Below are 24,667 nucleotides of genomic sequence, written 5' to 3' on the forward strand. Positions count from 1 at the left end.
GAAGCTCTGGACCTCCCTCCCCCAAGACCTCCGTGAGTCTGAGTCCCTCACCCTGTTCCCGTCCCGCCTCAAAACCCACCTCTTCAACTCTGCATCCATAAGCCCCGCCCCCTCTCAACCAACTTCCTCCTGACTGCTTTTCTGTTTCTTTGTTTCTTTTTGGTTCTGTCTTTGTTTTTGTTTTGTTTGTCTACCCTCCCTCCCAAATGTAAAGCGTCTTTGGGTTCAGAAAAGCGCTATAGAAAATGTATATATTATTATTATTATTATTATAACCAGAAATAACCTGTTAAACCCCGAGCCTGTTTTTCAGGTTTCAGGCTCGAAAATGACATTCCCAGAACAAATGACTGTAACTTCACTTCTAAAAGGTTTATATGAATAATTGTTGTTATCAAAGCAAGGTTACATCTGTGAGTTGGATGTAGAAGTGTCAGAATCAATATAGATGTTTCTGTGTAAGAGTAAATTCAGATGGAACATAGCAAAAAAATGTAAATTCCTGTCTCCGCCTAAAGAAAACCCATTACTTATAGTGAAGACCAACCTTGAATGATGGGTTAGTAGCCTAAAAGCTTTAGGAATCCAAATTATAACATATAATAAGTACCCTGTATCAAGATTGAGGCAAAACAAGTGACATTTGACCTTTTTAGAGAGGTTTATGAAAATAAAGTCCAGGCGGAATAAGCTTTGGGCACATTTGGGCCCATCAGTGCCATTTGACCTTTTTCAGATACCAGACTATAAAAATCATTGTATTACATTGAATAATCACTATAGGTATTCATTCCATTAAAAAAAAAAAAATGTTTACAAATGTAAATAAAAAAAAAAGATTCTTAAAAAAATATTAAAAATATTTGTGTGAGTGTGTATAAAAAAAATCAGGGTCCCCGTCGGCGGGGACCTTCGGGCTTAACAGGTTGATGTGAACGCTCCGACTCGGGAGCAGTGGCTGGAAATTGTTGAAGATATTTCTGTCATGGAAAAGTTGACATGTTTTGAGAATCCAAGAGAACGCATTCAATAGGAAATGGGAAAAGTGGAATATTTACATGGTTGACACCAACGAGTTAGTGAATGACTAATTCAATCTCGTACGGTATGTGTGAATATTGAAGGTCTTCAGACAACTAGTATTTATTGTGTTTTATTTTACAACTGATTTGTGTGTATTATGTTTTGTTGTTCTGTTATTATTGTTGTGAAAACTCAATAAAAACATAAGTATAAAAAAAGGTGGGAATTATATAAGATAAGATAAGAGTTACTGTATTGATCCTGATTTGGGAAATGTTTGCTTTGCAGCAGCATAAAAAACAACAAACAAGGCATTACAGAGTAGAAATAAACAATACTAGAATTTAAACATCTCAAAATAGAATTAAAGCAGCATTAAAAAGAAGAAAAGAAACAGTAGGCCTTGAAGATACATTTGTCTCACCAGACTCTCAAAGTATAAAAAAGCACTTGGAAATAAATAAAAGGACAAATTATTTATTTTTCTCCACCGCATTCGGTCTTTCAGGGCGAGTACACAAATGATTCTCCTGTTTACGATATATTAAAATCTGCTCAAAGATTGAAGGTCAACACTTTTAGAGACTCTATAAATCAGCATTATACCATGATACATTATCTCTGAACTAAACCATGTCCTGAACAGCAAAGAGTCAGGGCCTCAGGATTCAAAATGGTTACACTGAAGAACTGCTTTAAGTTAGTCCTAAAGTTATATATGGAGTTTAACCCAAGCTCAATTATCCATTAAAGGGTCTTGAACTTCCTTTTCCTTTAAATCTTAAAGGTCTGTTTCCTTGTTTCTTGTTGATGTTGAAAACGCAATTGCTGTGATGAACGAAAACATGTCAGACTGGTGCTTTCTTTGTACTCACCCAGAACCAGAGGTGGGAAGTAGTGGAGTACAAATACTTTGTTACTGTACTTAAATACATCTTTCTGACATCAGTACTTTACTCCACTACTTATTTTTCTGACGACTTTTTACTTTCTACTTCTTACATTTTTAACACAAATACCTGTACTTTCTACTTCTTACATGTTGAACACAAATACCTGTACTTTCTACTTCTTACATGTTGAACTCAAATACCTGTACTTTCTACTTCTTACATGTTGAACTCAAATACCTGTACTTTCTACTTCTTACATGTTGAACTCAAATACCTGTACTTTCTACTTCTTACATGTTGAACCCAAATACCTGAACTTTCTACTTCTTACATGTTGAACTCAAATACCTGTACTTTCTACTTCTCACATGTTGAACACAAATACCTGTACTTTCTACTTCTTACATGTTGAACACAAATACCTGTACTTTCTACTTCTCACATGTTGAACTCAAATACCTGTACTTTCTACTTCTTACATGTTGAACTCAAATACCTGTACTTTCTACTTCTTACATGTTGAACTCAAATACCTGTACTTTCTACTTCTTACATGTTGAACACAAATACCTGTACTTTCTACTTCTTACATGTTGAACACAAATACCTGTACTTTCTACTTCTTACATGTTGAACCCAAATACCTGTACCTTCTACTTCTTACATGTAGAACTCAAATACCTGTACTTTCTACTTCTTACATGTTGAACCCAAATACCTGTACTTTCTACTTCTCACATGTTGAACTCAAATACCTGTACTTTCTACTTCTTACATGTTGAACCCAAATACCTGTACTTTCTACTTCTTACATGTTGAACTCAAATACCTGTACTTTCTACTTCTTACATGTGAACACAAATACCTGTACTTTCTACTTCTTACATGTTGAACTCAAATACCTGTACTTTCTACTTCTCACATGTTGAACACAAATACCTGTACTTTCTACTTCTCACATGTTGAACACAAATACCTGTACTTTCTACTTCTTACATGTTGAACTCAAATACCTGTACTTTCTACTTCTCTCATGTTGAACTCAAATACCTGTACTTTCTACTTCTTACATGTTGAACTCAAATACCTGTACTTTCTACTTCTTACATGTTGAACTCAAATACCTGTACTTTCTACTTCTTATATGTTGAACACAAATACCTGTACTTTCTACTTCTTACATGTTGAACACAAATACCTGTACTTTCTACTTCTTACATGTTGAACTCAAATACCTGTACTTTCTACTTCTTACATGTTGAACCCAAATACCTGTACTTTCTACTTCTTATATGTTGAACACAAATACCTGTACTTTCTACTTCTTACATGTTGAACACAAATACCTGTACTTTCTACTTCTTACATGTTGAACTCAAATACCTGTACTTTCTACTTCTCTCATGTTGAACTCAAATACCTGTACTTTCTACTTCTTACATGTTGAACTCAAATACCTGTACTTTCTACTTCTCTCATGTTGAACTCAAATACCTGTACTTTCTACTTCTCTCATGTTGAACTCAAATACCTGTACTTTCTACTTCCTACATGTTGAACTCAAATACCTGTACTTTCTACTTCTCACATGTTGAACTCAAATACCTGTACTTTCTACTTCTCTCATGTTGAACTCAAATACCTGTACTTTCTACTTCTCTCATTTCCCAAACAGCTGGTTCCTTTAGTCTGAATGTGTGTTGGTGCGTGGTCATTATTCTTTAGAGTCACTGCGTGCCTATTGGTTGGAACACGATCCGTGTATCCATCACTTCCTGGTCTTCTCTAAAGAAGAGGGACCAATGGAAACGTTGTCATGTTGCCGTTGTTCAGCATGGAAACATTCATTAGCTAACAATGACATTATTGTTCTATTGATATAAAGGGAGGTCAGGTACTCTTTAAAACAGCTGCTAGTTATGGGTACTTTTTACTGAAGTACACTTCAAAGCCTCTTTACTTTGACTTGAGTAAAGAAGTTTAGTCAGTACTTCTACTTTCACCAGAATATTTTTAAACACGAGTATCTGTACTTCTACTTGAGTAAAGGATGTGTGTACTTTTGCCATCTCTACTAATGATGTTTGCAGTGAACCTTTTACTTTAAAGGTCTGTTTCCTTGTTGATGTTGCAAAACTTTCTTTGACAAAGCATCGTGCGGGTTTATCTGACTGCTTCTCTCTTTGTATTCGCCCAGAACCCAGACGGTGCCAACGGTTTCCTGCCAAGAAAGGACATCAAACCGGAGCTCCAGTTCCCCCTGAGGCCCGGCGGCGGCCACACTGGACACAGCGTGGACGTCGACGACTTCATCAAATCGAGGATCGCGGAGGCCGACAGCGACGCGACGGCACCGCCCTACGACTCCATTCAGATCTACGGATACGAGGGCAGAGGATCTTTGGCGGGGTCGTTGAGTTCCCTCGAGTCCGTCACGACCGAATCTGACTTGGATTATGACTACTTGCAGAGTTGGGGGCCGAGATTTAAGAAGCTGGCGGATTTGTACGGGACCAAAGACTGCTTCATGGACGATGAGGATGAAGAAGACTCTTAACAGTGGTCTTACTGAGTGGACGCCCCCTTCTGATTTATTGATTCCATGAGGATTTGTTAACTGAGGATTAACACTCCCCAGTACCCACTTGTTACCAACCTGATCAGTACATGCCAATGTGTCAACGGACGTTCCCTTCCATGGTCCTCCAAGACGATTAATGAACACGTGAAGAACGCTTGGACTACGCTACCACTTTTCCCCCAAATGTCTCCAGTATGTCTCTTTCCCCTTTCTCTTTCTACAGACTCGAGCATCGCAGGGCTGGGAGATTCGTTATGTCACCAGTTTGTCCGTTGGAAAGTAAATAGTTGGGGCAAAAATGTTGCTTTTAGCTAACCGTTTAGTTTCTTAGAGGTTCCACACTTTTCTGGACTGGATTGACGAAGGTCCTCGATGGATCCCCGGAGAGATTTGACCTTGACGCGTTTCTGAACGGGGTGTATTTCGAGGAAGAAAAGCGAATGAAAAGAAAAAGTTAGCACGGGATCCAGCAGCTGCCTGATGTTACGGAAGAGAAGTGTTTATGTGTCGGTGGGGGTGAAACAAAACGCTTTTCCCATGTGTCGTTGTGTGTGCAGATTCAGCAGGTACTGTGGTTTAGATAGCGTGACAGACTCTGGGTTGTTGATACTCTGAAGGCGCTCGCAGCATCTTCACAGTATGGTGGCCTTATAATAAATAAACAACAACTCCAGGGGTAAACGGAACAAGAGTATCAATAGAGACCGCTAGCTTCAGTAGCGACACGCAGACACATGAACTCACACGGACTGTCTGAGTGTCTGTGGACATGCTACCAACTCCTTTTTTTTATACTCCCAAAAAGACTCGACGTGGATTTGATTTGTGGATGACTCCATGTTTTTCATTCTTCACTGCGGAGAAGATGTGAAAAGAAAAAAGCTGCCCTTCTCCACGCCCCCCGATTGTGTCCCCCCTTTCCCTCCCATCACTTCCAAAACACAGAGTCCACCAATGAACGATCACTTCCTCATTCGGAGTCCACCAATGAACGATCACTTCCTCATTCGGAGTCCACCAATGACGATCAATCAGTAAAAACCTGTGAGCTCTAAAAAATCGCCTTAATCTTAACGGACACTCTTGCAACGCGGTGCATTCTCTCCGTTCTCCTTTTTGTTTTTGAAAAGTATATCCAGAAAGCAGACTATTCTCCATGGTAGGTATATGTACAGAGCGGTGTGCAGACATGTGATATATCACTTCTCCTGCACTCTTGAAACAGGATGTGGGGGTTTCTGTCGGCACGGTACATGTCGAGCAGGGGTGTCCAAACTTCGGCCCGGGGGCCAAATGCGGTCGTCACGAATCGGTCGTCGGCAAATTCAAAAAGTATAATGGATTTTGGCCCAGAACTGAAATATGAGCTTTCCTTGTATTGTACTTATTAAATATATCTGTACACATATATTACACAGTAGTGGTCATAAGCCCAATGTTCAAATATATTCAGTAAATTAAAGTGGAAAACATGTTTTGAGTTGATACGAAAAAAGCCCAATAACTTATATACTTGAAATAAACCCTTGCTATGTCCACGTATTGTAAGAAATCTGAGTACGGAATAATCTGCTAACACAATACATGATGAACTGAATATTTTTCTTAAAGTAGATTAACATAATTTACCTACTTTTGATTCATTTTGCTAGCTTAACTTATGAGGCAGTATACCTCACCTCTAGTGATATTTTTCTGAATGCGGCCCTCGTTGAAGAAAGTTCGGACACCCCTGATGTCGACGGAGTAAATGTACCGTTGTGTTTTTTCCTCCAACACCCGATATGTTGGCGGCAACAGCTGTTGTATCAACACGTGTTGCTAATCAAACATAAAGCGTGCAGCCTGGAAAAAACCCAAGGTGTGTTTCCTGAGAGGCTGAAACCAGAACATCCTTTTTAATCGTGCAGGTTCTCTTTTTTAATGTTATTATATTATGATTATTATTATTATTGTTATCATCATTATATGACAATAACTGTTCTTTCTTTGGCCACAAGTTCATGTTTAACTTTGCAAATGTGATGTTTTTTATGGTCGTTTAAAAATGTTGGTTTTTCTACGGCGATAACGAACATACTGCCGAAAGTTAAAGATGAACTTCACGTGTGTGCGAACGACCTCTTTCATTTCTTTTGTTGTTCATTTTGTTTCATTATTTGGCGTGTCTTCGCTCTTCCTCCGCGCTCAAGAGGAGACGAGCAATCTGTGTGTTGCAGTGAGAGAACGCCTCCTTCTTATTCTCTGTCAAGTTTTATGGTACCGATTTGTACAATTTTAAAAGTTCTTATTTTAGTATACATGCAGAATATTCCAGTATTACAACAAAAAACATGTTAAGAAAGATAAGATTTAAGAAAAATGTTACAGCATCACACTTATATTTTCAGAACATTGTAATGTTGCTTTACTATGTGCTTCAATCTCCGAAGCGAAAAAAAAACTTTGAAATAAATTCTCTTTTATAAAATTATATTCAGTTGTGTGTGGGAGTAGACTTTATTTTCATGCTTACAAATATCTTACAAAGAGATATACTGAAAGATGCTCATTAGCTGAAGCATTGTGGGTCTTTTATGGGAGAAATGTGCAACGAAACATACATATGGGAACGCAGCCTCTCACCTGTTGTCCCAGATTCAATACATGGCATCTATGAGATTTACATTGAAACGAGCACTTTGAATACTTTGACTTTTCCCTATTATGAAACATTGACATTTATCCACTGCCTGCCACTTAGAAAACTTTAGAATATCGACTCATTACGATATGAACGCTTGTTTATTCTGAACTTAAATCAACACACAGTGAAGCTGAGATCGATGGAAATGACATTTTTAGTTTTGTAAGTATTACGAAAACTAAGTCTTAAATCCACGTACAGTAACTAGTGGTACCTGTGCTTAAATTACAACTCTGTACACACACTGTTCACGTTTAATTTATAATAGAATATATATCTTTTTGATAAACTCTTGTTTTCATGCAAATGTATTATTATCTCAAGTTAAAAAAAGTTGAATATTTCTCATTTAATTAATTGTAAAATAGTAGAAGTATACATTGGCATGAACACAAACTACTCCATTAATATACAAGTACCTCAATGTTGCACTTAGATACTTGAGTAATTATATTTAGTTACATTCCAGCACTGGCACTTTTCAACACACACACACACACACACACACACACACCTTTATGGGGACCTCCAATGTGTCCCCATAAGGGAGGCGAGTCCCCACATGTGACTGTGTAAACAGCTTTAGGTCCCCACAAGTATAGTAATGATAGGCCACACACACACACATATACACACACACACATACCATGCAAACACCACTTCAGGGGACATTACATTGACTTACATGCATTTCTTGGAGACTTATCCTAACCTTAAACATAACCAACACATGCCTAACCCTAACCAAGTCTTCCCCCTAAAATTAATGATTCCCTCCATGATGTCCCCATAAGGGAGACGAGTCCCCACACTTGACCGTATAAACAGATGTCGGTCCCCACAAGGATAGTAATACAAGCTGCCACACACACACTGACTCCAGCAGCACTGAGAAGGTCAGGCTGCACTTAGAACAAAGAAGTGAAATAGAAAGAGAGACCGGACCAACTCGGAGTGAGCAGGGAGAGAAGTGGTGCAGACAAAGTATACTTTAAACCATGTTGCAGTGATATAACTCACTTCAAAGTGGGGAGGACATGAACATTGAGCCTTTCTGACGCTGATTGCATTACAGTACATAACATGCAGATCCTCTTGGAAATCAGCTATGAATGGGGGTTGCAGCTAATAACTATAATCATTATCAAGTCATCTGGTTATTTCCTCTCTTCATAGTTTCTTAAAATGTCCAACAATAGAAAAACATGCTCAGCATAATTTGCCAAAGATTGGATAAAGTTTGCATATTTGTGACCCAAAGAAAATCAATCAAAGGCTAAATATTCAGGGGGGAATGACTTGAATGATTAGATAATTAGCCTCACTGACTGCTTGGTATTGTAGGAATGTGAGTGTGGCAGAGGAATGTGGTTTTATTCAGCCTACAATGGGGGTATTTTAATAATCTTTTGTGCAAGTAAGACTCAAAATCTGCAGTGAAATGACCCGAGCTGAGACGGAGAGAAAGAGGGGAGGAAGCAGAATGTATTTAAAGCTGCAAAGACTGTAATGAAATACATTTCCACTCAGAGAAGGCGACTTGTTCACATAGGAGGAGGATGTAATAGTATCTGTGGAGCAGTTTTGGCATGACCACCAACACAGAAGATATTGACACAAGATGTGTGCAACTGTATTTAGTTTCCTATCATTTGAACATGATTTAAGTGGGGGGGGGGGGACCTCACCTTCTCTAGGGGGGTCCGGGGGCATGCTCCCCTGGGAAGACTTTTTTTTTTAAATGTTGAAGTTAAAAGCATCAATCTGCTGCACTTTGAGAGCAACATTAGGAGATCTATGGATACATCTCTCAACACCCAGATGAAACAGAACTGGAAGCAGATTTCTTTTCTTTATGGATATTTTACAAATCACTCCCCTTTCAAACTGTATTCTTGTTTATTAATAACAACTTTTTGTACTGTCAGTATTTTATACCTGTTTTTAACCTGTTCTCTTATTTTTTATAACTATAATGATCATATAAAGGTGTGCCTTTACCTCACTGAGCTGAGGTTATCAGAGCCTCTCAGTCTTTCAGGAGAGAGCTCTCTAAAGCTCTCCCCCCCCGCGGCCGCTTACACAGTAAATTCCAATGTTAATAAAAGCACACAGAAGCTGTGTACGTTTTTTGGGAGTTTGATTTATTTTAAATGAATACAAATACCAAATTAAAACCTATAATTGCACACTAAAACCCTTATTTCAAAAAAAGAACAATTTCACATAAACCTCTGGTTTTTCCTGGGACTGGGGCAGTTCAACTTGATTTGGGGGGGGGGGGGTGCCATAGTTTATGGGCGCTGTACGCAATATATACGTAGTTCTGTTAGTATAAGATAATAAGATGTACTTTGTTGATCCAAAATCGGGAAATTGTGTTGTTATGACATTTTAAAAAATATTTTTTTTTAATTTCTAACTTTTTTTTTCTTCCGGCGCCCCCTATGGGTTGATGCACCCTTAGCATTCGCCTATACTGCCTATGCCGAGGGCCGGCCCTGCTGTGGTGTCTGAATGAGTTTACCCAACGATGACTGTCATACACTTTAAAATGGCAGCATACCAAAGGACTGAGGAAGACATATACATACTGCACAATAATTAGCATAGTATGTGAGATGGAAGGAAGAGGAGACCGAAGAAAGTTCAAGAGCGAAGGTTGAAAAATAAGTAAACATGTGTGCCTTCTGCTACCTGCGGTCCCAGTGGGGAAGAGGGAGGAGAGGTGAACTTTTGCACCTGACTGAACCTTCCCGTCTGTGTCCCAGCGGGAGAAAGAAGGCGACAGAAGGAAATCGAACGGACCATTCAGAAAAAAAGGAGGAAACTAGTGTGTGTGTCGGCTAGAGGTGAGAAGAGGAAGGACATAGAGAGAGGAGAGGATGTACATTCGGTCTATATGCTGTAAAATGTATTATCTCTTCGATTTACACACGGCATCTATTGCACGTCTGTCCGTCCTGGGAGAGGGATCCCTCCTCTGCTGCTCTCCCTGAGGTTTCTCCCATGTTCCCTTTAAACTGGGGTTTTCTCTGGAAGTGTTTCCTTGTACGATGTGAGGGTCTGAGGACAGAGGGTCTAAGGACAGAGGGTCTGAGGACAGAGGGTCTAAGGACAGAGGGTCTAAGGACAGAGGGTGTCGTTTTTCTCATACTGATATTCTGAACAATCTGTCCTCTTGTATTTGCTGTAAAGCGTCTCTACTGTAGGCTATTTCTACTATGTACAGCACTTTGGCTCGACCAAACATCGTTTATAAATGTGCTATATAAATAAAACTTGATTTGATTTGATTTAAAGGAAAGAGTTTCAGAAGATAAGGATAAGAAAGCAGAGTGGAGGTGAACTTTTGAACCTGGTTATGCAACATTAAAGGGGACCTATGATGCAAAATGCACTTTCTGATGTCCTTTCCACATCAACGTGTGTCCCCGGTGTGTCCCCGGTGTGTCGGGGAACTCACGCAGCGTCAGGAAATAAAACCCTCTCTCTTTCCCTCCATACCCAAATCTCTAAAAACGGGGGAACAACGGAGCTGATCCAGATGTGCGTCCGATATGTAGGCTGGCTTTACACCCACTGCACTATCAGAAAGTTGCCATCAGAACATATCATGGATTATCAAGCTTTAGATACAGGTTTTCAGTGTCGGCGTTTCCATGCAGCAGCCCGTGTGCGCTAAGCATTGTGGGAAGAAAGAGGAGAAAGCATGATTCAGCAGATTAAGAGAAAAGGCAGAGTGGGAAAAAATGCAAAAGTAATTTAAAGTTTTTCATTCCACATTTAAACTTTTTAGCTGAGCCCTCCAAGACAAATTGAGTTTCAGTCAGAGGCCTTAAAAATACAGAACTTTCTGAATAAAATGTGTTTGGTTTATGCTGAGTCACAATTATAGGAAACAGGAATCTGCCTAATCACCCGCGCTAATATTATATTAACGTAAGAGACAACCACAATTATAGAAGTCTTGAAATATGGACTACGGGAAAATCTGAATATATGCAAAATAGAAAGAGAAATGTTAAAGTCGTTAACCTGCACACTTATGTAAATATATTTAACAATCCAAATATGTATGTCCATTCAAATGATCAACTTTTTACCGTGATATCTTGTTTCAACAGTCACTATATCACTTAATGTTTTAATGTGTGTATTAGTATTTAATTTTTTACCTTGAGTGAATCCCGTTTTTCACCACGGGGATAAATAAAGTTCCTTTTTATTTAGGAAAGTATTTAGTAAGTATAACTATGTGAACATATCAGAATGAAGTATTGGGAAGTCCCGCCCTTCAAACAGTCTCCAGACTTAATTTACAAAAAGAAAGTTACAGAACTTGTCATCCTAAAAAAACGATTAATCTTTCTAAATAATGCAGCCCTAATTGAGCGGTGCATGGATGCTACGTATCTTTGTAGCATCTCAGAAACTCCATTGACAAAAAGTAATAGCATTTACCCTTTGGATATTCACGATACTTCATACCTTATGAAACACGTTTATTTAATCTCCACATCTCAACGCCACTATTTGTTTTTTGAAGAGCGAATTCAATCACCCGATGTAAACATGTCTAATTTAGACATTAGTTAGCAACCCCTATTTGTAAGACGTATAGACGTTTTGAACATTCACAAGTGGGATATTTATGAAGTATTTCATGTCGTAAAGCTAAACGTGAAAATGTCTTCAGCTTGTGTTAAGATCATAGTTCAGGTTTCTAACTACGCCACTTTGTGTCTTTTGAAGTGCAATCACCAGAAGTAAAAAGCTATTAGCTAACACGGCTAATTTAGACATTAGTTAGCAACCCCTGTTTTTAAGACGCATAGAAGTTGCGTTGTATTTTATGTCGTGAAACAACATTTTAAAACCTCTTCAGCTTGTGTTAACCATAGATCGTATGTCAGGCTTTTAACCACTAATCAAAAAATGGTTTATTTTGAGACAAGGGAATCAGACGGGGGAAAACGCTAAGTAGTTTCCAGGTGTTAGCACTTGTGTCTCGTAGCAGCTGAATGCCTTATTATTATGATCTTTCTGTACCGACACCATCACCTATGTTTATTTTCCATTTTCCACCCGACTCGTCAGCCTCTCATCTCGTCATTTAACTCTCCTCCTTCTCCTCTCTCCGTCCATGTCTCTCTGCCTCCCCCTCCTCACCCCCCGGTTCAGATAATTACAGTTCATTCTGTGTCAGTGTAGGGGGATCCCAGGCTGCTGAAGGCTGATTAGGTTTTAATCATGAAGTGGCACTTGAGTAAACAGGGAAATATTCTTCCCAATCTCTCCAGAGAGAGAAAGTGCGTGTGTGTGTGTGTGTGTGTGTGTGTGTGTGTGTGTGTGTGTGTGTGTGTGTGTGTGTGTGTGTGTGTGTGTGTGTGTGTGTGTGTGTGTGTGTGTGTGTGTGTGTGTGTGTGTGTGTGTGTGTGTGTGTGTGTGTGTGTGTGTGTGTGTGAAATAGTTTGTGTACAAGCTGGATGGATGTCCTTGGCTGCGCTGCACACAGGCAGACAGGAAGTTCATTAACCAACCAGGCAGTTATGTAGTTATTCATACCGTCTGCCAGTTAGCTGTACGTTGGTTAAATGCGTTTTTCCATCAGCTGGATGTCCTTACACGAACTGCAAACACACACACACACACACACACACACACACACACACACACACACACACACACACACACACACACACACACACACACACACACACACAGCACACAGCACATTAACCCATCAGTCAGTCCGTTGGTAAGTTAGTTAGCGAAATGGAAAGTTATTTAAAGAGACTGTCAATCCCTGATTTGGCGGGATAGCTTCTTCGTTTGTGGATCCGTTTGGCAGTAAGACCGATCTTTCAGGAGGCACCTTAATCCAGCCGGCATTTAGCAGATGGTATCACGAGGCAGTCGGACTCGCTCCAAGGAAGCTCTGAATACTGTGCTACACCATCAGAATAACGTTACAACGTGCTGTGATAACACAAACAACCTCTGTGGATCCAATCCAAGGACATTCTGGAAAACAGTGAAAGAGATGGAGAATAAACCCCCATCCTCTCATCTCCCTAACTCCCTCGTTATTGAGGACATAGTAGTCACCGGTAATGAACGCATAGCAGAGCTCTTTAACCAGCACTTTGTTAAATGTGGGAACCTATTTGGCTCTATAGCGCCTCCTAAGCCCCCCACCAACACTCCGCCACTCAGCCCCTCTAGCGCAGCCCCACGTCACAGCTTCTGCCTACAGGAAGTTAGTGAGAACGATGTGCTGGAGGTCCTTAGCAAACTTGACCCCAACAAACCTGCAGGTCTTGATGGGCTAGACCCCTTCTTTTTTAAAGTTGCAGCCCCGATTATTGCAGAAGCTATCTCCCACCTTTGTAATCTGTCCATACAGACAGCAGTGCTACCTTCTGCCTGGATGGCAGCTTTAGTGCAACCTTTGTTTACCCCAACTGCTATTGTCCAATATCCATTCTACCCTGTATAGCGAAAGTGTTCGAAAAGTTAGTTTGCAAACAGCTAACATGGTTTCTGAAGACTTACAACGTACTATCTGACATGCAGTCTGGGTTCCGTGCAGGACATGGGTGTGAGACGGCGACTCTCAAAGTCCTAAATGATATCATCAATGCCCTTGACTCCAGACAATACTGTGCTGCCATTTTCATCGATCTTGCCAAAGCCTTCGACCGTAGATCATCAACTGCTTCTGGGAAAGCTTAGAAGCATTGGTGTCACTAACCAATCGATAGCCTGGTTTGAAAACTACCTGTCCATGCGCACCCAGTGTGTAAAATCTGAAAATCTGATGACACAGCCCCTATCCATCTCTAAGGGAGTACCACAAGGCTCTATTCTAGCACCCATCCTATTCTCATTATATATAAATGACATGGAGAAATCAGTGGGCAACTCCTCTATCCACCTATATGCTGATGACACGATTCTGTACACTGCTGGCCCTTCCCCGGATACTGTCCTGACAACTCTCCAGGATAGTTTTCAGAGAATCCAGTCACATCTCTCTGCCCTTGGCCTGGTCCTGGACACCACTAAAACCAAGATCATGTGGTTTGGCCGCAGTGGTGCCTCCCAAACTGGCACTATTGTGACCGCCGATGGCCGGGACCTCGAAATAGTTAAATCTTATAAATACCTTGGATTTTGGATTGACAGTAATCTGTCATTCAAAGAACATCTCTCCAAAATTCAGACCAAGGTCAAAGCTAGACTCAGCTTTCTATACAGGAATCGCTCCTCATTCACTTCATCTTCTAAACGCTCTCTGGTCCAGATGACTGTCCTTCCTCTGTTCGACTACGGTGATACCATCTACCGCTCGGCGTGTAAAGGAGCTCTCGATCATTTAGACGTTCTGTATCACTCCGCCATCCGCTTCGCCACCAATGCCCCCTACGGGACACACCCCTGTGACCTGTACTCTCTGGCTAACTGGCCCTCTCTTGAGATGCAACATCCACTGGCTGATGTTTGTTTACAAAACACTCCCAGGCCTCACTCCCTTCTACCTCACACAATTACTGCAACTCCGCACACCCCCAACGCACAACACCCGGTCAGCTACAAGCATCCTGCTAAAGATCCCCAAAGCCCATACATCCTTTGGCCGCTCCGCCTTTCAGTGTGCAGCGGCAGATAGCTGGAATACCCTTCAAAAAACATTACAAATGAAAACCTTTGTCTCCCCCCGCACCTTCAATGCCACTATTAGAGACACCCTGGTGCACACATGCAGCTGCTTTGCCTGATGCTGATTTTAATGACTGATTGAACCACAGCAATATTGTTTTAGAGTTTTTATATGTTCAACTGCTATGCCTGTCATCTTTGCTCTATGTGTTTGTGTTGTCTCCTGGGTTCTGTAGTGCCCGGAGTGTGTCTTTTTATTTCCTCCCAAACCCCATCCCCTCAGGAAGCCTTTGCCTCCCGTCAGGTCATCATTGTAAATAAGAATTTGTTCTTAATTGATTTTCCTGGATAAATAAAGGTTCTACTACTACTACTGAATTGTGGGTAGCAGAGCGGTCCATCTCCGCCGTCTCCGGCGTCAGAAGTTGAACAATGTTTAACTTCTGACGCCGGAGACGCCGGCGTCTCCGGCGTAGCCAGCGCCAGCGCCAGCCAATCAAATCCCGTTTCTGAAAATCTGACAGCTCAAGCCGTAGCCAATCAAACCGCGTCTAAGCTGGGAGAGATATCCCGCCGTTCATTTCTATATTTCAAAAAAAGATGGAGGAGAAACTAATTATCGCCGTAGAAAATCACCCGGTTTTGTATGAACAGACCCTCTTCACCTCCCGGGATACAAACCGGAGGAACCAGGCATGGAGGGAGGTGGCAGAGGCAGTGGGGGAAACTGGTAGGTTTTCGCCTGTTTGGGGAGTTTATATATATGTTGCTCCCATAAAATCCCCGGAGTTTTTTGCTTTGTATTTCGGGGGCGGGAGATTCATGTGATTGGTTGTTGGTCGCATTGCTTTAATAAAATCCCCAAGCTCCAGACACGCCCAGCTCCAAGCTTTTTTTGAAGCTGTAGTGTGGACGCTCCGTTAGGGTTATATAAAAGGTAAGAGATCACAAGATCCGCAACCCGACCCGAACCCGCATATATGAGCAGTGAAAACGTGCATATTTGTCTCAAAAAGCGTGGGATGTTGGTTCTTTCCTCCATCTCGGTCTGATGACACCAAAAGCCTCCCAGACGTTGGGTTTCGCTCTTGAGGAAGTGTTATTGAAAATGCTGTATTCTCCGTAGAGAGCTTCAGCTCAGCCATTTTGAATGTGGCGGCTCAGCTGCAGATTGATGCGCTGCAGAGGTTATGATTATGCGCGGTCCCGCGGGGGAGAGGACGTCTGAGGATTTAAACATTAAACTAAATTATTATTATTTTAATATATTTATTACGCAACACCCGCGACCCGACCCGCATCATCTTTGCTTTACCCAGAACCGAACCCGGAAAAAAGCGTTTGAAAAAATACCACCCGCGAATCACTTTTTTTGCGGGGACCCGACCCGATGCAGGACTCTGCCGCAGACCCATTCTCACGGCGGTATAAACCGTTTTCTTCCTCAATCAAGCCACACTTATTGTTCTTACTTCGGCTATGAGTGTCTGTGTGCTCAGGATGAGTTTAGCTTGTTCTCGCTGTATCGCCGACCCGGAAACCACACCAGTAAGCCAGCTCACTGAGCAGCGAGCCTCGCAACATCCCGACCAATCAGAGCACACTGGGCTCACAGGGAGGGGGGGGGGCAGGAGCTCCAACAAGCCGTGTCGGACAGAGAGTGAATACACAGACTATACAGAGATGCTGTGAGAAACCAATGTGAGTTTGGAACATTGAACAATGTAAATCTATTCTAGTCGACCTCAACAATGGAATTATGATCAGTAGCAATGGCCACGACATGGGACCTTTAATGACACAATAAAGAGATATGCAAGTGACATTTACGATAGTGTAGTGAACTATCTTTGGTTTCAGAAGGCGTAAATTATTATTATTTTTTTTTTCTGTCGATTTAACTTCTCAAGCGGCTGTGCTAATGCTAATTTTACATGAGTAGCAACAACATTAAGTGATTAATGATGAATAAATTAACTGAGAAAATTCTGTTGCGTTTCGCTGAGTGAACACTTGTTACCTGGCTGTCGGATAAAGGCCACTTGCCAAGAGAAACATCTTTGTATGGAAAAAAGCATGGCAAGATTAGACAAAATTGAAACAAAATGACATACACACATACTTGACAAAACATATATAGATTATAGTCATTAAAACTGGCAGACAAATGCAAGTAGTAGAGTACACTTAGCATGAAATTGCTATTTTAAGTGGGTCTTTCTCAGAGATGGCGTCGTTACTAAAAAAAAGCAATATATTACATATTACATATTAAAAAAAAAGTAATATTACACTACTTCGTTACTCTCTACATAAAGTAACTCGTTACTTTACTCGCAGGGCCGGCCCGCCCCTCCCTGCAGGCAGATCACGCAGACTGCTAAAGTTTCAAATGTTCTCTTTAGTTCAGTTTCCACTGTCGCATAAGACTGATCCAGATAGCTCCTGAATGTTTTCCTATCTGACCGTGGCTGTCCTCTGTCTCCTGCTATCTGACCGTGGATGTCCTCTGTCTCCTGCTATCTGACCGTGGCTGTCCTCTGTCTCCTGCTATCTGACCGTGGCTGTCCTCTGTCTCCTGCTATCTGACCGTGGCTGTCCTCTGTCTCCTGCTATCTGACCGTGGCTGTCCTCTGTCTCCTGCTATCTGACCGTGGATGTCCTCTGTCTCCTGCTATCTGACCGTGGCTGTCCTCTGTCTCCTGCTATCTGACCGTGGATGTCCTCTGTCTCCTGCTATCTGACCGTGGCTGTCCTCTGTCTCCTGCTATCTGACCGTGGATGTCCTCTGTCTCCTGCTATCTGACCGTGGCTGTCCTCTGTCTCCTGCTATCTGACCGTGGATGTCCTCTGTCTCCTGCTATCTGACCGTGGCTGTCCTCTGTCTCCTGCTATCTGACCGTGGCTGTCCTCTGTCTCCTGCTATCTGACCGTGGCTGTCCTCTGTCTCCTGCTATCTGACCGTGGCTGTCCTCTGTCTCCTGCTATCTGACCGTGGATGTCCTCTGTCTCCTGCTATCTGACCGTGGCTGTCCTCTGTCTCCTGCTATCTGACCGTGGATGTCCTCTGTCTCCTGCTATCTGACCGTGGCTGTCCTCTGTCTCCTGCTATCTGACCGTGGCTGTCCTCTGTCTCCTGCTATCTGACCGTGGCTGTCCTCTGTCTCCTGCTATCTGACCGTGGCTGTCCTCTGTCTCCTGCTATCTGACCGTGGCTGTCCTCTGTCTCCTCCTATCTGTATATGTTGCGCAGTCTATCTCTGCTCACGCTGTTGCGTCGGCGTGTTCTCCTGCGTGTTGGCCATGTGTTGCGCTGGAACACACCGCAAAGACTTCAGCCGAGCACATACGAACTGTGCATGCGTGAGTGGCAATAACTCTCCTTACCAGCAGGCGGCGGTAGTGTGTATTCGTCATTCAAAACAGGCAACATCCGGAAGACAGAGAAGAAGAACAGACCGTGATGTAAATAAACAACAAATAGCTGTGCGTTAGCTTTACCTTAGCATATGTCCTTTGCCGGTGTTTGTTGTGGTTTGATTATGACTGATTTTAGAAAGTGACGAAGTAACGCGTGTCGGGGCAATGTTAGTAACTGTAGTGTGATTACTGAATTATAAAAGTAGCGCGTTACACTACTCCGTTACCGACAAAAGTAATAGTACTTTGTAACGCGTTACACCCAACTCAAGTTTAGCTGAAAATTGTGTCACTTTTGGTGAATAGAAACTGAAAATCCCCAATAACACAAAAAAACGAACAGATAAAGACAAAACTAGATCAGCAACTCCCAAGTTCTGCAAGATACAATGCCTGTACCCCCCAATACCTGTCTGACCTTCTCCGCTACCACACTCCATCCCGGAAGCTAAGATCATCTGGACAGGATCTCCTCTCCACCCCCCGCACCAGGTTGCGGACTTTTGGTGACAGAGCCTTCAGTGTGGCATCCCTCACCCTCTGGAACTCTCTCCCCCCCGAAATCCGCAGCGCCCCAACCCTGGACATTTTCAAAAAAGCCCTCAAAACGCACCTTTTTACCGAGGCTTTCCCCACTGTATAGTTAGTTTAATAGGTTTATTTTTTCCGCTACTTCCCCCCCACACCCCCTTAACCTGTCTGCCTTTTTTCCCCTACTCCCCCCCCCTACCCGACTTGTAAAGCGACCTTGGGTTTCCTGAAAGGCGCTATAAAAATATTATATATTATTATTATTATTATTTCTCAATAGAGTCTGGTGGACTCGGTTACTTCAGTTCCCTCCAAAGACAAGGTAAAGCACTTAAAATGTTCCAAATAAAGCGTACAGTTAGGCTGATATTATCGGCAGCAACAGACAAAAATGCCCAAAAAGCAACACTTACTTCAAAAAACGGAATCATTAGACGACAAAGTCCACGTTCAAAGGCAATTCAGTTTGTCTGAGTGATGTGTTGGAGTTGAAAGGCAACTGTTTGCTGATAATGATGCGTTCTGCTAACTCTGTCTGGCATGCCCTCAGGTGGGAAACTTCAACACAGCAGCGACTGTGGTGCGGATACATCTCGGCGCGTTGCACCTGCTGCATGTCCCGGGAAACACGAGGGTTTTCAGGCTATTTCGGAAAATAAACTGGAAAGTTGTTGGTAATTAGTTGAAAGCTTAGCCGTGTCTGAAGCCACCAGCTGGACTATTATGTGTCAAAATATGGGTTGATGCTCAAAGCTGTGTCATGGGAGGATTTAAATGCGTCCCAAAATGATTGAGGAATTATTTAGAAAATGCATCTCCACGTGCGGTCTGCAGGGAAACCAAACAATGGCCATTGTGTGGAGTTAAATAAGTCTGAAACTGGGCTGTAAATGGACTGAGAAATATCGAAGGGAAGCAATGTCATAAGAAAGTAATAAGGGATGTTTTTGGATATCATTTCAGGCTATCTTTTATTTTCTGAGACGTCCATCCGTCCAAATGTATTGATGTGTTGCTTCTGCAAACGGCACGGTGGTTCTGATGGAAAATGGATGTGAAACCATTTTAGTGGATTCAAATATTTCCCAAAGACGATGAATAATCCTGATAAAAAATGTGGGATGATAACGCTAAATGTGTGTGTGTGTGTTTTAAACTGAGAGGGACGGAGCAGCCTGTGTCTCAGTGACTGAAGGTTATGTAAAAGCAATCAGTGGCCTGTTTAATCTTTCAGAAAGAGAGCTTGCTCATTTCCATAATCATCATCTCTCTTCCCCCGATCCCCCGCGCAGCAGAGCCACCGGTCCAAGACGGAGACACAAGTGTGTGTGGGATCCAGAGAGAGACTCCTTCATCCTCTTCTCCCCCGGCCCTCGTCGATCCTCATAATCCCCTCTGGTCTCATCAGCAGGGCTCTCCGGGGGGGAAGCCTTCCCAGTGAGGGCGAACACACCACATCTCAGAAAGTGTCTCGTGGAGGCCATTCAATGAGTCACACACAAACAGTGAAATATGTTTAGAAAGGTACAAATGCTGCTTTTCACCTCCGACTAGGGCGGCATGATTAGTCATAGTTTACATTGTTACAGCGCAAAAGAGCCAAAGACAGCTTAATGTTGCTAAGTAGCATGCATGCAAAAGTATTAAAGATTAAACAAAATGGTGGTTTGATTGACACTGCCATGAAGATATAGGTTATTTTATTATTGCTTCAATATTCCTTTTTATCCTTGATCAAAATGGTCATGTGTGATGTTTGGTGTGAAGAGGGTCTGTGCCAAACAAATGTTTTCTTAAAGGTCCCATGTCATGCTTTTCCGGTTAGCACCCGTCCCCTTGTGTTATGAAGGTTTCTGCATGTAAACGGTCTGCAGTCACAAACCCTCAAAGTGCACCCTGTAGCGAGTAAAACTCTAACACAGAGAAGACCTGTCTGTGCTGCCCCAGAACGCCTCGTTGGAGGTTTCTCTTTTTCCATTATTTGCTTCCTGGGTACAGTGACGTGCCCATGCCCAAATGGACCCATTGGTTCAAATAGACCAATCCCTGGAGCCGTTACGTTAATTAAGTAAAAGGACCAATCCGTGGACTTCCTCACACACACACAATCTTTTCTCAGCTGCAGCTCTATGGGCTCAGAACAGTCTCATAATACACACATGCACACAGAAGGATTCAAACTTGTATTTCCGGATCCACACTTGTGTTTTTCAATCCACACACAAATGTGTTCCGTTTCATATACATGTAAATAAAATCCAAATACAGAAAAAAGTTTTACATGTGTATTTTTGATCCTCACATATTTGTTTTCCGTTTAAAACCTCTGCACCTGCAAACACAAACCGCTTTCTGTGCACGGATCGCTGTGCATTCGTGTGTGGGTTTTTTGAGACTCCCCTGACGGTCAGCCGATTCGTACTATTTTTTTCTATCTATAGCCAATCAGATGTCTCCTCCATTCTAAGCCAATCACATGAGCGCGCCCCCACGAGGGTAGATTTCTTGCGTTCATGACGTAGCGCTTCATGTACGCATTATGCGCAGTCCGGAGCTGACAGCTCCATGGAGCCTGCCTGCAGGCGCTAATCTCACCCTCGAATATAGAATGGAATCATGATCAGTAGAAATGGCCATGACACGGGACCTTTACGTCATTCGAATAATATATCTATCAGGGCCCCAAACACTTTGATTAGCGTTTAATGGCACTGTCCACAGGATGCATCGAAGTTAGGAGTATTAATATTAATTTAATGAGGTTCATAATTGTATCGTGTACCTCTACTGGGACATGTTTCTATGTTCCAATGTTCAAAAAGCTCTTTATTTTTCTCATACTGTCTGTTCTGCAGCACCTCTTTTCACCCTCTGTCTGAAACCAGAGCCCAGTCTGCTCTTCCCCTGGAGAGAACTTTGGGATGTTAGATTTGCAGACCATTAACATGCACACCAACACATATACCACCACCCTACAGGAAAGGAACCCCCCAAAGCATCGGGCCCCTTTGAGTGGGTTGATAATAAGCTGTATTCTGTCTCTCAGCTTATACGTGTATCTGATGAGTCAACAGCAAAGCCTGTGCATATTTCAGTCAAATTGTTTCCAAGCCAGCGATTGGATGGAGAATGTTTACACTGGTGAGATCCTAGTTCCTCCCTCGGAGCAATCAAGACCACACAGCGGTGATACCATCTTGATTTCAAATGTAGATTCCATCAAGATTGGCTTCCTCTCTGAGATTGAACAACCGCACAGAAAGAGGGAATATGCAGCTGAATGACGAGTGGGGGTCGGAGCCGTTTCTGGTGCATGCATTTCCAGATGAAGGCTCCGTTTGTCAAAGGGTTCCTTCAGTGAAATTGCTCAGCATGCAGGAGTTCACTTTGCACACAGATAAGAATAGGTGTGCAAAGAATGTGTCGAACATTACGTGTCACGTAATCCTGCACACAAATTGCCTTCCTTTCTCCCGTTCCTCCAGACTGTAGTCGCTCTCCTAACGTCGCCGTCTATCATCCCATCACGCCGGCAAGCATTAGTGACAGCTCCGTATTTTCCTCGTGTTGTTATTGGATTTCTTAAAGCGAAGGAACAACTCCGGTTTAAATTGTGACCAGGATGTCTTTGTACTGCAATCTGGAAGCAATGGCTGCCATAGGGAGGTAAGGTACGTTTCGGAGGCAATTCAAAGTGCTGTACATCAACATTAACACTTGATAATGGGCGGTGGTGGCGAAGTCGATAGGGACTTGGCAACTAGAGGTCACCAGTTCAAGTCCCGGAAAGACCAAGTGCTACCGAGGTGTCCCTGAGCAAGGCACTGTTCCCTACACGGCTCCCCGGGCGCCGTACATAATGGCAGCCCACTGCTCCGAACACTAGGATGGGTCGAATGCAGAGAAACCGTTTCGTTACATAGTACCTGTACTACGTAAGGACAATAAGTTGAATCTATCTATCTATCTCAGGGGTTCTCAACGTTTTGATGAGTGAGGGCCAATGTAGGTACCCAATATTGGATTGAGGGCCGCCCGAGAAAAAACGGGACACAAAATAATTCCAAAACAAATCCTTTCTTTATTGTACTAACCAATTATACAGAATACATTAAGAACTTGCAGAGGACACAAAGTTGGATTATCTACAGACAGTGACTAGCTAAAATCGCTAGCTAACTCCCGTTTCTGATTCTGATAACTTACAACAGATTTTCCGCTTAACCGCAACTCGCGAGATGCCTAGTTGCCATGCAACCAGTAGTCTAGCAAACTTTCCACAATTCATAATTTAGGAATGACAACCCAGGGGGCGCAGTTTTACCATTCTTAAATTCCATTCTAATTCTTACTAGATACGACCATGGAGGATTCAAATATAACGCATGCATTTCAGCGTGTCACATTAACTATCGCGGGCCGCCACAAACATTTCCGAGGGCCGCCATTGGTCCGCGGGCCGCACTTTGAGAACCCCTCTATCTAATAAGAAGACAACAGAAAGGAACACAATAAATAAACACAATGGAATAACATATTTAAAAAAGTTAAAAGACTTCTGGGTAAGCAGATACGTAAAACAAAGTAGTGTGTTGGTGAAGACCCAGTGGCGAACTGGCCATCGGGACGTTCGTGACGAATCCCGATGGGCCGGTACTGAAGTGGGCCGGTCGGATATATCACTAGCAAAAGCAGCTTCGGCGTGTTAGTGGGATAGAGCAGAGGAAAAGCGATGGCACAATACAACATATAAAAGTGTGGCTGTTGAGGGTGGGCCAGCTTTACCATTCTTCCTTTTCGAGATCTGGACTCAAACGGCGCTTTGGGTTCCAGGGAATACCTCTACTGCTGTTCACTCCCTCCGTCACTGATGCTGCCTTTTCAATTTGGGCGATCAATGGGATTGTGTCTGTCAAACAACTTTACAGTGATGGAACATGTGCATCTTTAGATCAGCTGGCCCGTAAATTCAATCGACCCAAGTCCCACTTCTTTAGATATTTACAAGTCCGAGATTTTATTCGTTTTCCAAGTTCCCCCTGCTATTCCTCCTTCTACCTGGGTTGACACTATCTTAAGTATTCACCCGAACCTCAAGGGTACCATTTCAAAGCTATACAATACTCTTTTCACGTGCCACCCTCTGCCCTCTGATCACTTTCGAACACATTGGTCAGAGGACCTCGATATAGAGATAGGGACTGAGGGCTATTTTGAAACGTGTCCACACATCATCCATGTGTGCCCGCCACGGGGTCTTACAGTAAAGTGGTCCATCGAGTGCACTGGTCCAAAAGATAAATGTCACCGAGGACCAGCTAATCTCGCCCACATGTTTTGGACGTGCCCCACCCTATCTCAGTTGTGGAAGTCTGTCTTTGACTCACTCTCAGCTATCACGTCTGTTACCATCCATCCCTCACCCTGGCCTGTTTGGTGTCTTACCCGTTAGCCATTTACTGCCATCCTATTTCGCTGAACTTGTAGCGTTCCTCACAATGCTGGCTAGGCGCGATGCATTGGAAGGGTCCTTGTCCCCCCTCTCATACACATTGGATAAAGGATGCCCTATACTTTGTGAAATTGGAAAAAAATAAAACACTGTATTAGGACATGTTAAGTCCCTCCAGTTGAAGTCTGTCCCCATTGGCTGAGTCGCCCCCCTGCCCTGTACCGCAACAGCTCACAGGAGAGCTCACAAAATGTCTCGCAGGTTTTTTATTTTTTTTATTATTATTATTTATTTCATTATTACATTATTGTCTAATTGTAACTGATGTATTGTGTCTTGGGGTTGTGTGACGAAGGTAACTTCATCACTGTGAACTGACGGCTTCGGGCCTCGTAACTCAGCACTTTAGTGAACGG

The 24,667-nt window shown here is 42.6% G+C and overlaps 1 protein-coding gene across 2 annotated transcripts in view; it reads left to right on the top strand.

The window, feature by feature from the left end:
* The window catches only part of cdh11 (cadherin 11, type 2, OB-cadherin (osteoblast)), a 104,815-nt gene extending 97,854 nt beyond the window's left edge, over positions 1-6,961 (top strand). For both annotated transcript variants that reach the window (XM_034101157.2, XM_034101158.2), the window contains exon 16: positions 4,114-6,961. In XM_034101157.2, coding sequence (XP_033957048.1) covers positions 4,114-4,473 — 360 coding nt within the window. In that variant the 3' untranslated portion in view covers positions 4,474-6,961. The remainder of the gene's footprint in view (positions 1-4,113) is intronic.
* The last annotated feature ends 17,706 nt before the right edge of the window (positions 6,962-24,667 follow it).

This window comes from Pseudochaenichthys georgianus, chromosome 15, assembly GCF_902827115.2.
Source record: "Pseudochaenichthys georgianus chromosome 15, fPseGeo1.2, whole genome shotgun sequence".
NCBI lineage: Eukaryota > Metazoa > Chordata > Actinopteri > Perciformes > Channichthyidae > Pseudochaenichthys > Pseudochaenichthys georgianus.